General features: G+C 34.3%; 1 protein-coding gene across 2 annotated transcripts in view; it reads right to left on the bottom strand.

Moving 5' to 3' along the window:
* The window catches only part of UNC13C (unc-13 homolog C), a 164,487-nt gene that overhangs the window by 66,973 nt on the left and 80,845 nt on the right, over positions 1-16,669 (bottom strand). For both annotated transcript variants that reach the window (XM_035553925.2, XM_035553924.2), the window contains 4 exons: positions 10,789-10,939; positions 7,281-7,349; positions 5,818-5,907; positions 5,088-5,216 (listed from right to left, as the gene is read on the bottom strand). In XM_035553925.2, the coding sequence (XP_035409818.1) occupies positions 5,088-5,216; positions 5,818-5,907; positions 7,281-7,349; positions 10,789-10,939 (439 nt within the window). The remainder of the gene's footprint in view (positions 1-5,087; positions 5,217-5,817; positions 5,908-7,280; positions 7,350-10,788; positions 10,940-16,669) is intronic.

The following is a 16,669-nucleotide window of genomic DNA, read 5'->3' as shown; positions in this document are numbered from 1 at the left end:
GAGGGAAAAAAAAATTGCTGGAGATAGAAATACTGGGAAGAGGTACCTAGGAATATTCAAGAGAGGTATTGTCTCTCCAAGGACTTTAAAGCTGTGAGCATAACAAGTGAGTTATTTGGTTTCTTTCTTTTTTTTTTTTTAATTTTTATTTTTTATTTATTTATTTATTTTATTCAGGGAAATGGGATTTTGTATGCTCTTTGTAAATGAAAAGGACTGCAACCAGTTTCATATCCAAAACAGTCTGAGAAGTCCCATTACATTTTTGTAACCATCACCAGGCAAGACACGAGACACTGATATGTCAGATGGATTACCAACATGACTGTCCAGTCATTAATTAATATTTAGTAAGCAATGCAGTGTTTTGTATTCCCCTGGATGGAAAGCCTGCCTTTTGTGCCTTTCTGTGTAGTTATAAGTATGTATAATGTTCACCCCTTAAAAAACTCTATCAAGAAATTAATACTTTCTTACCTTGTTAAAATGTATATTTACATTGTTTAAACATACATTCCCCGTGCTTCTCATTTGTAGCCTACATATGACCAATTGAATGGACCCTGTTTCTCTTTGGATAGGCCTATATTAGTAGTATAGTGAATTAATTAAATGTTATCTTAACCTCAATTAACTTTTATCTATTAACAACATTTAGAATGGCAGAAAGGGAATTTCAGCAACACTTAATTGAAATTGTTTTTGCTGTCACTGTGGAGAATTTTAGAAAAGTATCATTAATCACCCTGTTGAATACTTAGCTGATACACAAATGATACAGCATCAGTGTCTAATGTGACTGAAATAAAGGTGAGGCTCAGAAGCAGTTAAAATGGATTGTGTGATTAATATCACCAGCAATTTACAATTGCCCATGCAAACAAAAGAGCTTTTCAAAATGGAAATGATTATTGGAGCATTAATGTCACTCACCAGGGCTTTCCCTGGTGTACATTATATAAGACCTTGTTTCTATAATAAAGATTTTTTCCTACTACTTCTTTTTTTCTCAGCAGCTAGTGCATGTTTCAGAAAAACTAAGAAAAAGGCAGTTGTAAGATAAACTAAGATAAACTAAGATAAAGCCAGTTCACATTTATTCCGACATCTTATCAAGAGCTATATTTCTACAAAACAACAACAAAAAGCAAAAAACTACAATGGCACATAGCTGAAACAACTCTTCATGATTTTCACATATGGATGCGAATCACAGGAGGTAAAATTGTATTCTTCAATATAGATAACAAAAAATACTTATTTTACAAAATTTGAGTAGCACAAGGAGGTGCCCTCCATAAAAACTCTCTCGTACAGAAATCCTGTAAAGATCAAGACGAAGGCAAACGTAGAAGGTGGTTAACATGAGTTGCACACTCATGGATATAATATGCAGGAGCCTATCACTTCTGGCCAGATGGAAATACTACTGTTTAAGTAAGAGTAACATCATTCACAATATGATTCAGGCAAGAAATGAACCATAGTAAAGCCCCAAGCCTGCAGCGGGCCTAAGCAAGACAGCAGCTGCTAGTCTTTCCCTTGAGTGAGAGCAGGTGCTGGCCTACATATAAACCATTTTCTGTTGCTTTGGGGCTCATTGGTTTCAGCTCTCGCTTCTCACAGCTCAAATCTCAGCTGTACAGCTAAAACATGAACCTTGTCTGCTGCACCACGTTAGGATGAACTCAGTTTTCTTTCCTCCCTCTGAGCAGAGGAAGCCTCCATTGCGTGGGGAGGCAAGCAAAGAAAATGGTTAATGAAGAAGGCTAAAGGGTGGAACCTGGGGTAATTGGGTTAAGGGTTTTTGACACAAGGCTAATGAAATATTAATCACAATTTTGGTTTCTACTTCATTGTTCTAATTGTAATACCAGAAATCACTCTGCAATATGGCTGGATTCAATGAAAACCCTTCAGAGCTATAGATTCCAACAAGATATATATTTAGCTGTTCCATGTACAGATATATTGGTGGCAAACTGTAACAGAAAAATGCAGAAGGTAGTCTCCTGTACAACTGTAGAGCTGATGCAGAAGTTAGGTAGTGATTTGAATGATCTTATTCATTTCTCTATTAAAGCTAGTTTAATTAGATTCGTTTCCTCAGAATTACCTCCCACCTGCCATGAAACAGAAACTTTTCCTGTCAGTTATTAAGATATACGTGACTGATGTTTGATTACTGTTAGCGATCAGTTATTTCAAATATGGTCTGTTTTTATTCATTTTAAATTTTGCTTTCCACACATTTTCACTAAAATTTCTCATATTTGGTAATAATTGTATATCTATAGTTTGTAAACACTTGTCTGTTTAAAGCTTCTACATACAAACTCACCTGCTGGAATACTTGTTGAAAGGGAGTAGAAAAGACATGTAAATACAGTGAAACTGCTGCAGTTAATTCAGTTTTCTAGCTGAGTGAATTTTTGCTTTTTTTTTTTATTAATTACTATTTCAGGACTTCACACTGCTCTATCAATAAGTACAGGACTTGAAAATAATTGAGTAAGACAGAAATAATGTAATGACACCTTATCCATCCTTCTGTTCTAAAAAAAATGATTTGGAGACAGATATCAATTTAAACTTGTTTTACATTCTCTACCAAAACAAAAAGACTATAATATCTCTGCATTTTAAACAATCTACTAAATAGGGAGAAAAAACTATTTCATGAATTCACAAATTAAAAAAAAGTGGAAGTTTTAAAATAAAGATTAGCATTTGTAGGTGTTGCAGTGCTGTGCAGAACTAAGATTACTTCATATTCCTCTTTTAACAGTTTACTAAAATGACTAGCATTTGCTGATAAACTCTGCAGACTTATCAATACCCAGTCTAGCAACAACTCATATTATATTTAACAAACAAAATGAAATTGCAGCAGAGTAAATGCTAGCAAGAAAAGGAACTGTTTATAAGGCAAATAGAAGTGATGTTTGATGTTGCTGCTGCTACTAATTCATAGTGGTCCTTAGCTTGCAATATAACCTGTTGGAGAATAAACACATGAGCATTCAGTGTGTTTCTTGATTATTTTAGGGGTAAAAGCTGGCCTGGTTATTGTTATCTATGGTCATTTGGGTAAAATGTCATTGGATAGAATTAAAATCCCTCCCCTACATTCATATTTAAAAGTTTAGTGCTCTCAGACTAAACACACTGTCAATCAAGGTTATCACAGAAAGAAGGAACAGACATCCTTTAAAAGATAAGGGGCAACAATAATTTTAAAACAATTCTGCATTATGAAACTGGAAGCCTTATGACATAAAGACAACAAAAAATGGAATCTCAGGGAGAAGAAATTACATATAAGAAGTTTAACGAGCAACAAAAATGCATGCAGGGAAGTGGGAAACTTTACACAGGCCTTCACCTTCTCAAAGATAATGACAACAAATGCTTCATTATTTGTGGCTATTTCAGATTAGTTTCAGAAGTGTAATTTTTGCCCACCCTTCTCAGACTATCTCTACAGAATCTGCTCTCTCTCTTTGTAGCTTCAGGAAAATAGAATAAATAAAATTTCTCTCTGAAAAAAAAAAAGAAAAAGAAAAAAAGTAATTCTGCAGACTTCCTTCCTTCTGCAATTATTCATCAACCCTATCATGCTTATATGAAAAAGGGAATCATGCTTATATGAAAAAGGAAATAGGGGAAAAAGACAAAGCACTTGTGTACTCAGTTGTACTTCATTACAAAGAGGTAATGTGTATATCATTTGTACATCATGTTATTTTTTCCATATAATATACCTCTGTTTACAGTAGTATCAAGGTATCTGCAGCAAGATACATTTCAGGCTTTTTAATAGGAATTCAAATAATTCAAGAATTTCTTATTACCCAACAGCAAAAATCAATATAAACCTATGACAAATAATCATTCAGAAATTTCTTATTGATTGTGATTTGATGCTCCTGCAGCTTCATAAAGGCTTAAAGGTTACTGAGTTTATTAGACAGTTCTTATGCAGATGAATACATTCAATCGATTTTCTAGAAGAAGAGTTCTGCCTACAGGTGTTCATGAGAGTTTCTTACATTTGAAGTTTGGGAGCTAGAGGTAAGTTTTCTCATCAGGATTCTCTGTCAGGAGTCCCACATTAGAAAACACACTTTCATTTCAGAAAAGTAGAATAGATAGCATTTACTGCCTTTCTTGGAATGTAGGAATTCATATTTTTGATTCAAGTGAAATATGCTGTCAAATTAATGTTGATATTTTATATCATGTAGTATTAATGTTCTTATTTATGATACACTACACTGCAAATGTGTGTTTGCCTAAAAACATTACTCATCCCTCTCAAGGCAGTAGTCACCAAAATATCATTTTTCCAGTGCACCAATCAGAAGACAAAGATAGTGAACAGGAGGTAATGGGATAAAACAATGATGCTCCTTTTAGACAGTTGTATAATTCTGCAGATACAAATTCTTATTTTTAACATTATTTATAGAATAAACTCTGGCTAGGTGAGAGAAAAAAAAAAGCATTTTCAAGGCTTTTGCGTGACATCTGGGACATGACAAATACTATAATTACTTTGTATTTACAGTTCACCCTGATGGAACTGATGGACTGTTATTTAGAAATGCTATGTAATTATCCTCTGCTTTCCTGAAGCAGCTACTAAATCAGGGATTGAAGTACACATCACAGGTGATAAAATATAAAACTGGAAAGATAGTATGTGATTTTCAGCAAATGCTAATACTTCTCTCCTACAGTCACTGAAGTGTAATACTGGAGTTTTAAAAATTGTTTTCCAATTACAAATCTTAAATGAACAGTAATCAATCTAATTTCATCTTCCCTAAAGTCACAGGACAATTTTACAGCCATGTCCACTGCAAAGACTAATTTATGAGTTGACATTTTCATTTTGAAACTCATCTTGTTAACCACTTAAGCATTCATAGCCATCTGTGGATGTTCTTATTATATGATGTTCTTTCTCATATAAATAAAATGAAAATAACCCCAGTACTTTCATGTGAGGGAACACTGGAATGCTTTCTATTTACTTATTGTAAACTAACACCAATGACTAAGCAAAAGCATGTTTGCCTTACCTGGTCCACTAACTGGAAGTAAAGATCATAGCAGTTGTCAAAAATGTATTTATAAGTTGAGTCCAGGCAGGCTGTTACACAATCTTTCACCACGGTACTGGCTCGAGGTGGGCTCTGTAATTCAAGGACCTAATAAAATATTTCATAAATGATAGAATTTCAGAATCATGTAGAGTAGAATAAATACAAGCGTTGCAATGAATATAGATCTGCAATACAAGATGAAAAATGTTGAAATATAATAATGGTAAAAATATTTAAAAAAAATATATGTTGGCTTCAGGTGATCTTAGTTTAAAAATGCATTAAAACATACACTTCAGTTAAGCAATTAAATGGTATCTCTAATCTTTATTAGAATGAGATTATTCATATAATGAAATTAGCATACATGCCCAAGGGTTTACATCTTAAGGTTTTCCTCTTTAAGATATCATTAAACCATAAAATTACGTGATTTTCACTGCATATCAGAGAAACAACTCTTCATTTTCTAAAGGAATAGCTTCAGCTTTTTACTCCACTTCAGGATACATAAATATGAACTTGAAGTTAATGAATCATTTAATTCTCTTTACATAGTGCCTACCACAATGACATCACAAGCTATTGTCACAAGGTGTTTTGTGATTTTGTATTCCCATCTGGTTATATCAATTTACACCATTTTCATTCTAAAAAATCTTTCAGAACTGAACCACCTAGATATTTTGCAAATAAAGGACAATACCTTCATTCGAAAAAAAGTAATGCTGGTAAGCAGGTCCACAGTTGATTTCAGATCTTGAAGTCTTTCAGAATTGCTGGCAGGAAAGTTATCCTGTTGAATCAGGAAGAGAGGAATCACATGAGATGGGAAATAAAGGTATGATCCTTGAAAAACTAGGAAAAATAATCTGGGAAAACAAAGATGATGCTTGGAAGGATTAGAAAAGTTCATCTGCTGCTTGAATTCTGCTTGTGAGAAAGTCAGTGATAAGTATCCCTTTGATGCAAATAGGAGCACTTCTGATAGTGTTACTGGCTTTGTAATATGAATGTTTTAAATTACTATGATATTTTCAGAACATTGATGAAGTAAAGGTAGTACAAAAAGTCTTTGGAAGTGTTCCTAATGGAAATCATTTATGGATTTTCCATGGCACATAATTCACTTGTGGGCTTAAACTCTGTAGTAAGGTTACTGAAGGAATCATTCATGAAATTTTTGCTGCAATTTCTAGGTTAACAGGGAGACTGTTGGGAAATGCTGTTATTTAAATGGTTTCATACTAATGAAAGTCATCCTCATGCCCTGATAAAATTGGAATAACATTCTTCAGTGCTAAAAGAACTTAAAATGAATTTACATGCTCCATGAAGATTTAAGTCTTAAAAAGTGAATATGTGCAGCGTCTACTACCTGTAATGCCTTGAGGTTCTTTTAAACATTCCCTTCCCCTCTTTCCACTTTAGAAAGCAAGCCAGATGAAGAGAGAAATCCCTGAGCTATATGCAGCCATTCCTAGAAGTTGAAAGGAGAGCTATAGCTGATGGAGCCCTTATAACTTATGTATCATCTAAATGTTTCATCATCCAGTGAAATGGAGAAAGAGAAGGAGTTCAGAATGGTATGATAATTGGCTGGTATTCAGTGCATGCTTCTTTCCAGTAAAGGCTGGGTTTGGAACACAACTAAGTGGAAGGAGCTTCTATGTAGCATAAATGAAATTGGGATTCCTATCGTCAAGAAAAATGGGGAGTCAGATCCCAACATTCCTAGGATATCAGCTTGGTGACTGTAGAACCTCTCAAAATAAATGCAGCAGTAATTCCAATTTACACTACATAAGTCTGTGAAGGCAATTCCCAGATGAATTAACTCAATCATGTTGTGAACTAATTTAAATAAAGTTGTTAAAACCTACTCTTTCTTGAATGTCTGCTCATCCCTTGACTCACTGTTAGCTTTTGGGGAAAAAAAAGGGAAAGAAAGAAAGAAAAAAAATGTTTTTGAATTGAGAAAACAGTTAAAATGCTTCAATTCTCTAGTTTTTTTTTGTTCCTAAGGACTGGAAGTCTCGCACTCAGTATTTCAGTTTCTATGCCACAAGAGGGATTAATCTCTAAAACTCTAAAACGGATAAAGCACACAGGGACCTTTGTGGGAAAACACATTTGAGTTGTCCTCTAGGTAGAATACGGTGCACATACCCTGTATTTAGATAAATCAATCCTCAGCGAATTGTGCAATTGATCCAGAAGTTTTATGAACTTTTCCCTCTGTAAAATGAAAACAAGAATATTTTGCAATAAGAACTGGCACAACTTTGTAATCAAGGGTAAAATTATAGCTTGCACTCCCCCTGCCTTTTTTTTTAAAAAAAAAAAAAAGAAAGAATGCATTTATCTACTAATTTACATTCTTAATTCATTTGAAAAATAGATTGTTTTCCATTGTCTCATGTAAAAGTCCTGGTCTGAGATATCTTTTACAATTGTGTTTTTGCTTTCTAACCTATATTGTAATTTACCTGGTATGCATTCAACACTGTGCAGCTATGCAATGCATTAGTGAGGTGATGGACACTGTCCTAAACAGTATTTTCCTTTCTTAATGATTGACACATTCTTAAATAACTCAAGCAAAATACCTAGAAATTGAAAAACACTGCCCAAAGTCTCTGACCAAAAATGCAGTAAGAGCATCAATTAAAAGTCCGTAGTTATGTTATCAGCCCATACTAAAACAGATGAGCTTGTAAAAGTTTTCTATTTGCCTTGTAATTGCTTACACTCTTGAAGGAAACACTTTCTCCTCCCTTTAATATGTAAGAATTTATGTTCATTTACAGCAGAATTTGATGTAAAAGTACGATTGAAAATAACACTTCAGAAAACATTTTGCTGTGAGATAGTCAGCTGATTTGTGTCATTTCCAAGTAATACTAATGAGAGTTTTTAATTACCAGTCTTCATATTAGAATATATACCATAGTCCACTGCACAAAAATCTGTATACATCCTTGCCAGCCTATGTGAAAGTTGCAGTCTACTGGAAGTAGCAAGATCTGATAGCTCTCAGAATGCTATCCCTCAAATAGGATACGCACTAATCTGAAACCAGAGTCCTTCATGCACTGTCACTTGTCGTTCAGTGAATCACTAACCTACATCCAAACCCACTAATTTGGCATGGTTCCCATAAGGAATTTTTTTTTTTTTTTGTCATGCTATAAAACTACTGAAATATTCAGTCAGCCAAATCCTTCCCAGCTGTAGCCTGAGGACTTGAATTTGAGATGCTCTTTTTGATGAAGTGCAGCTATCCACTAACAAATGCCTTTTGGCCAAGAGAGAAAAATAATATAATATTTTGCCTATAAGTCAATTGTTTGAAGAAGGATCTCCAAATCTCTATTAATGATGCTTACTACTGTCTTTCCATCCATCTGTTGAACTATGAATTGGATTGGAACTTGCGTCAAAGGTAAACTGGCATTAACATCAGAGAGAGGATTTAATCTCTCTTCAATCTGAGGATAAAAGAAGGTAGTTCTGATCATTAGCAAAATGGAAGGAAAGAGCAGAAAATCTATTCAAAACATTCTAAATTTCAAAATCTGGCTAAAACTCGAAAGTCTAATTGGGCTTGAACATGGAATGAGTTGTCTTGTTTCAACAGAGATGTAGAATCATACCATAATAAACCATCAATGTGGTTATAAAAAAAAGTAGAGTAAGTACATAGCAAAATAAGTGCATATTTCACTGTCATGGTAAAACAGTAATTAAACCATAAATATTCTGATAGTGCTTTTCATCTATGGAACTTTTTTACTTTCTAGAATGGAGCAGCATTAATACTCTTATTTCAAAGCAAACCTCTAGCAGCAGGAGATAAAATTCCATTTCAAGAACACGCTATCTCCGAACTAAAGACACAGACCTGGGTTCATATACATGGAGTTCTTCCACCAACCTTAACATTTAAAATGAATTAACATTTAAAATAAGTATTTTCCTAAAAAAATATACTGCATGGACTTAAATACAGTGATTATTTAATGGAACTTACATACAGACTTCTGACATCCCCTAAATTTAAAAATACGTTATTGCATTAGTATTATTAGTGTTAGTACTATTTTAGGAGTATTTAGAACTAACTGTTGATTATTTACTGTATTTTACTGTAAGCTGTAGCATTAGATCCTAAGAACACTCAAGATTCAGCAATAATAAAAAGAAATCTTTGGTATTATTACTACACAAAATGTGTGTTTTTTTTTTTTAAACATGAGATCTGTCTTAAAGATGCTTGTGTATGAAATGCAGACATGTTTTGTTTCAACTATTTGAAGTATGAAAAAATTACACAGGAATGTTGTCCTTAATCCTTGCCAGCCTATGTGAAAGCAGCAGACTGTTGGCAGTAGCAAGATCTGACAGCTCTCAAAATGTGTGACTGTATCCACATCACCCTCAAAATAGGATATTTCCTATATCAAACACTGTTTGCTACAAATCAAAATTTCTTTTACCACCCAGAGCAATTTTTTTCTTTAAAAAACTAAAAATTTACACTTGTTCCAGGCACAGATTGGATTAATTTATTGGGCATAACCTGATAATTGTTTGTGACTTCTGATGGGAAGACAAAAGCAAAATTAGAAATAGATCTTCCTTGGTTTACTAGTTCAAATGTATAATTTCATAATGTTGTCTTGAAAATCTTGAAAGTCATGTGTTTCTATTATTCTTAATGATGGAAAAGAGCATTACAACCTCTGACACTACTTCACACCACTATAATTTGTATTTATTACATTTTAATTGTTTTATATTTAATTTAATGTCAATAAACTGTTTTAAAGAAAATTTTATAATGTTTTCATACATACTGTTAAATGAGAAATGATTAGATATCATATACAAATAAGGAAAGGAATGAATGCATTTTTCAGCATCAAATTGTGTTTGTAATCTACCTCTGTCTATGTGATGTGTAATAGTAGAGATATGAAAGCAATGCCTTTGAACTACTGGTTTTCTTTCCTGCTCTCGTAGTCCCAGTGAAGGCAAGGGAATAGAATAGTGTATTTTAATTTTGTCGTCATATTTTATCTACACTGTAAAATATATATCCATAGAAGGAAAATCAACAACAACAAAGTACTACCACATCTTGAGATTCTGGTAGTCTGCCTAACATTTCTGACATCTAGGTCCAGGGCTTGGACAGTGCACCGTATTTTGGCAAAAAAAAAATAAAAAAAAAATTTCAATTGTTATAGACAAGTTATCTGCAGGTATTTATGGCTAGATTTATTAGGTTAGTATGAGTTTGCTAATGACATGCCCCAAGAAAGCAATTGTAACCTGTAATTAGTCTAGTGCAGTTAGTCTGCAAGACCCATTGCAATAAAGATAAAAACTGGTTGTTAAAGATTTTAGTTCTATATGTGTGTGCTGTTTTTTCCTACCCTATATTCCTTGCATATAACCACATAGGGGTTTTAAAAGGAAATGAATAGTATCTTCTTTAGTTTTTATAGTGGTTGATTGTAGACTCGGTAAAATCTTCAAAAGCTAACTGCAACACTCATTCTTTAAAATGACCAACTTTTTTTTAATTATTATTTTGAATTTAGAAGTTAACATTGTATCATATATTAGAAAATAAGGATCAGTATTCTACTGAAAAATAAAATCTACTTACCCCAAAGTTAGTAGCTGCAAACCTATCTGAGGCAGATACATTAGTTGTTGCTGTAGTATGAGCATAGAAAGCATTTATATTGGCCAACAATGTACTCATAACTGCTGGAACACCAGGGCACATATATTTAGAAGACAGACAGGAAAAGTGCCTGTAATTCAAACAAACTGACAGTTATTTAAGGTGGCAAGGATTATGCACTTTCTGTCACCACAATTTCTTTTCAGCTGCAATGGTGTGATTTTCAAGCTATTTCATGACAAATTGTATAGATAAAAATGAAAAAATCCAGATGCCTGATATAATTACCACTTGTTAAATGCTGATATTTTCAAATAGAACACATCAGAGTCACATTTGCTTCTCACTCTGTTAATCCAAGGAGAAAAATATAATTTAACTATCTTAATTGCTATTAAGCAAAACATTAATTATTAAACACAAACTTAAAACCAAACATGAACTTTCAATCATAAAAGGCCACAAGTGATCTATACTCAATTAGAGAAGAATTTAACTGATAATAATACAAAGACTCAAAACATCATTTTACTGTGGCTTATATTTTAGGCAACTTTATTATGAAAGGCGAACATCAACTTTCGGGTTCACCATGATTTGACTTCTGCCTAACTGAAATTGCTGCACTTTGGCTCAGGACAGTAAACATAAGATAATCAGTCTGTTAATCCTGAACCAGCTTCATGTTGGAAAATGTAATTTTTAAAGATAGAGAAGTCCATCATTAAGCAGGTTTGGGGCTTCAGGAGAGAAAAGGCTTTATCCCCCAGTTTCTGCTGAGTCTGAGGAGATTTGTTCTCCCACAAGCCTGTAGTTGCTGTCCACCTCCCTACATCTGGAATGTTTTGATGCCAGAGAAAAACTACAGCACAGCCAGTCCTGTGGCATGGAGCTTGAACTAACAAGGGAGTATACTGCACAGTGTACTGCAAGCACATCACATAAAAATATGGACATGCATTTATTTATACAGCAAGATACACTACTGGAACATGTAAATGAAGCTCAGAGTGATGAACTCAGTTGACTACTGATGGCTGAAGCTGTCAGTAGAAGGATGAAAGATTTGATGAACCTTATACTCCTGTTATGAGTAGTTCAGTTAGAACTGTTTAAGGTACTTGTGAGATCTGGCACTCAGCAGTTTCCTACTCCAGTACGTAGAGCTATATAGGTCACAGTACAAATATGAGAGTTCATGCCCATGTAATGTTAAATTCTACAGTAAAAGAAGGAAGAGTGAAAAGGAAGAAACTGCCGCATTGCAGCACATGAGTGCAACTGGTCCCCAAGCTCAACGCATCCCTAAGGATTCCAAGATTTAGCCATACCAATGTTCAGAGTTGATAACTGAAAGTATTTTTGATGCAGTTCTAGCTTGTATTCAACAGAACCTTGTAAGAATTTGGGATGAGTGCTGATCACAAACATAATAACAATGTGACATGATTTTGTATTAGGTTTTAAATAGTTCCGACTCCCTGACTAGCTAGTAACCTTTGTTTCACTTTTTGTAAAGAAACCAAAGACCATTACTGCTCACAGCACCTTGGACAAACAAGTACAAGAAACCACTAACCCTGACTTCCACCCAGGTCTGAGTGGAAAAAGCTCTGATTTTTATAAGGTTTTTTTCATGGGAAACTAGAATTCATTAGGTAACATTTTAAACACTGTTGAGCAGTGAGAACATAATGGCAGGCCTAAATTAGGTCATCGAAGAAAAAAAAAAAGTTAATCTGTTGTAAGTATACAGTATTTGAACTGGAAGGAGGTCTTATATAACTCATTTACTCTAAATGTTAAAAAAAAATGTCAGAAATACCAGTTTTAAGTTTACCTGTTTACTTGTTCAAAATAAGAAGTATGTTTGTTATGTACAAAGAACTTATATATATATATACATAAAAGCATAAGAGATAGAAGATGTATGAAAGACCTAACACAGGAAGAAAGTGAATAACATTATTGCAAAACATGAAATTTCAAGATCTGCAGTTAGGCAGGATTGTGAAGAAGATAAGGGGATAAGGGATAAATGAATACAGATGAGAAAGATACTGAGGAGGATTAGCCAAGGAAGAAGTGGTGAAAACGAGGATGCAGACAAACAGAACAGGGTGAAGAAACTCTAATCACTCTGCAGCTCTATGCATGTCTTAAGGTCCTGTCTTGGCAGTACACTCCTCCTAACAGGAGTATCTGGCTCCTCTGTACAGTTTTTCCTTAAGAGCATAAGCAAAGCAGTGTGTTGGGCCAGTACCATATGGGTCTAGTGCCCATTCAAGAAATTAACTTGAATTTTGACCGAACTTGGTCCTGCTGAACTTAAGCCAAGTAACCTTCAGAGCTGTCACTGCTCAAATAATCCTCAAACCATGTCACTTCAGTTCATTTGAATCTTGTAATTGGTTTCTGTTCCTAAAGATATTAAAACAAACAAACAAGCTCTTTACAATTCTTACAAGCCTACACACACACATTCTACCTATGTTACTTTTTCTGATACCCTCTTATTCTCCCAGGGGTCCTCTGAATTCCTTCACTGTGAGACCTGTCTGATGTTCTTGTGAGTGACCCTCTTCATCATATTCCCACTCTCTGATGTTCTAAGGGTCCAGAAGTTTGCTTCTGCTAATGAGATAACAATGTCTTTTCCAGGGTCTCTCACATCACTGGCGTAGTATATTTGCAGATGCTATTTTTAATAGTCCTTTAGGCAATCTGTTATTTCACATCTGTCAAACAACTCTTACTTTTTCAGTTAGCCTATATTTTTTGGTTATGTGTATAATTTAAAATGGAGATTGGGATGTGCTGCAGAAGGCAGCACATGAAGGTGCTTCTTTTGCTTTTCAGGTACTCCCTCTCAGTTCACAGACTCAGACTATGAATGCTCGTTTATAGATTCAGAAATGAGCTGAAAATAATACTCTGCCAGTACCTCACATTGCTCCAAAACAAGCCCTCTCCAACACTTTCATTTACTTCAGAAATGAGACATCTACATTGCAATGTTTATTTCATAAATCTGTGTCAGGTCACAGACACATTTAAAAAGAAGGAAACTCCAAAACTCTCCAGATGTCCAGGTTCAGGAATCAATCGTCATTAATGTGCCTGATCTCTTCTGCTCAGTACCTAGATACCAGACATGGGTTCTCTAAAATTATTGGCCAAACAATTCTTAACATCCTTAGTTAATGAGACAGGTTACAAAACCTGTACATTTGAAGACAAAGACAGACATTTGAAATAGTACTCACATCAACTACTCACAGCAAAGTAAAAGTGATCCTAAATACAACCACCTATCATTACAGCTAGGTTATCACTATGGTCAGTGTAGGACAAGTCTTGAACTCATCCTAGGTTTAAAGTGTGCTTTAATTGTCAATGAGTGCTCAGAGTATGTGTGTATGATCCATAAGGTAGTTTAAAGTAAAAATGTAACCAACTTGCCCTGAAATTGAAAAGCAATTACCTGGAAAACTTCTAAAATCATAATTTTCTAACACTTTTGCATCTCACTAGATAAATCCTCTTATAATTTAAGTCAGTTTCCAAGAAAAAGATCAGGCCATTAAATATGCATGTACAAACACCTAAAGAAAATCCCACCACGTATTTGTATTCATATTCTTTTATTTATTTATTTATTTATTTATTTTGCTACTTTAGAGTATCATTGCAAGTCTCTGAAGTATTAAGGACATAAGATTACAGCAGAAGTAGACAGTGTGATGAAACAAGGTTTTAATCCCCCCAAAGCTAGGCTAAGGGACTAAATAATTGCTGGATTTTCTAGTTTACATAGAGTCTGGAAGAGAAGAGATCCAGCTGAGGATGGGAGGCAGGAGAGGCACACTTCTATTAAAGAGAGTCTAGGGCTTCAATCTTCATATGAGGGGTCCTTTTGTATCTGCAGCTTTTCAAGGCCAAGCCAGGAGACCGACTTCCGGGGCTTTCTCTAGCATTAGACTCTCTTTAAAGTATTTTCATGCTGGGCTTATATATCACAGCCTTGCATTGATATGGTGGCATATACTGATACTTAAAACTCCTATCATGCTAGTCATGTTCAAAGCGCTTTGCAAACATTTCTCAGCATTCCTAGAAGGTAGATCATTAAGTGCTATTATCTAAATTTTATAAAATTGAGAGAAACTGCTCAAGTATACACAGCAAATCAATCACATGGACCTGGACTAGAACTCAGCATTCCCAGCTCACATTGATAATACCAAACCTTCATTCATTGCCAGTATTTTTCAGAAGTGCTTTTAAATACCTCAACATGAATCTGATAAAGATGTGACCAAGCTACCTACTTAAGAAAATGTTTCAACATGTCTCATATGTTTTCTACAAAGTGGAAAAACAATAATTTCCTTTGTATAAAATAAAATAGTGATATCAGATTATTTTCGCCAGTTTCAGGTAACCTTAAAGTTAATAGAAATCTCATCAGATCTATTTACCACATGAATTTTGAGAAACACATGTAGAGATGATCAGAACTATCTTTTAAAAAATTGACAACAAAATAATCAACACGTAATTGTATCACTGACTTACAATTTCCAAAAATCTTCTAATAGACCTAAAGATCCTTAGCGCATGAGTAACCCTAAGCTGGAAATAAGAAGGCATTAATAACTCCACTTACTCTCGGAGTCATACTTCTGGTGTATGCTCTGCCAAGGGGACTCAGCAGCAGTTGCTATGTGAGAAACCATTAATATTGTATCGACTGCCCTCAGGAAACAAGACGGACTGTGGAAAAATAGTTTGGGTAAACATTTTAAGTTCAGGGAGATCTCTTCTGCAGGTTCATCTAATGAGTAAATGTTGAGCTACCATCTTGAAAACAGACCCAAATTGTATTTATTTGTTGTAGGGAAAATTTGAACCTATTGATATAATTTTGTTATGCCCTTACTTAGATCACTGCACTGTTCTACCTGTAATTTGGTTAGTGATGTTGATGACAGCATCAGTGTCAAGCAACAGTTATGTGAATTTTTGCTTCTCTGTGTCTTTAGTAAAATTGTCAAAATTTACAGAACCATGTTTATCACATGCAGTTATATCCATGACTCTGAGAGTGCTGATAACCCATGTAAGAAATTTGAAAGCCAACTGGCTTACTAGTACTTGCTACAATAAAATAAAATAAAATAAAATAAAAAATAAAATAGGAAACTTTATTCCTTGTCTTTGTAGATCCTTGGAAACAGCAGCCAATAGCATGAGTAATAACTAACACTTCACTTTTGGCACATGATGTCACAGCAAACATTGTCAAGTCTCTCATACTTTGGAGTGTATATTGCACTGCTTAAGCTAGAGTCCTGTGTTTAAAACCAGGTCTACTGGCCTTATTTTGCAACTTTCCTACCATTCAATTTCCTGACCAACTGTCAGTGCAAAAATTTAATTTACAAATTATGAGATATACTGTAGAAATATTCTGCAACTAGATTCTTGAGTGTAAAATGCTTACACAGTGTTCCTTTGGGCCAAGTGATTAGGTTCAAATTGTCTCTCTGTTCTATGGGAGAAAATTGCTTGCTTTTAGTAGGAGGATATCGTTACAAAATGGAATCTAAATCAAGAAGCTGTAAATTGCTCCCAACCTTTAAGTTGTTCTAGAAGAGAAACATGATTTCAAACACAAATAAAACCAACAGGTAATAGTCCAAAAGATAATTTGACATGACAAATCTACAGTTTCTTCACTACTCTTCTCCCCAAAGTCTGGACACACTAAGACATGTCTACAGATGAATCAGCAAAACAATATATATGTATATATATTCGTATGCAAATATTGAGATTACATTCATTACTGATTTTA

The sequence above is a fragment of the Cygnus atratus genome, chromosome 11 (assembly GCF_013377495.2).
Source record: "Cygnus atratus isolate AKBS03 ecotype Queensland, Australia chromosome 11, CAtr_DNAZoo_HiC_assembly, whole genome shotgun sequence".
NCBI classification, from domain to species: Eukaryota; Metazoa; Chordata; class Aves; order Anseriformes; family Anatidae; genus Cygnus; species Cygnus atratus.
The sequence above is the reverse complement of the archived record's forward strand: the minus strand, read 5'-3'. Positions and strand labels throughout refer to the sequence as shown.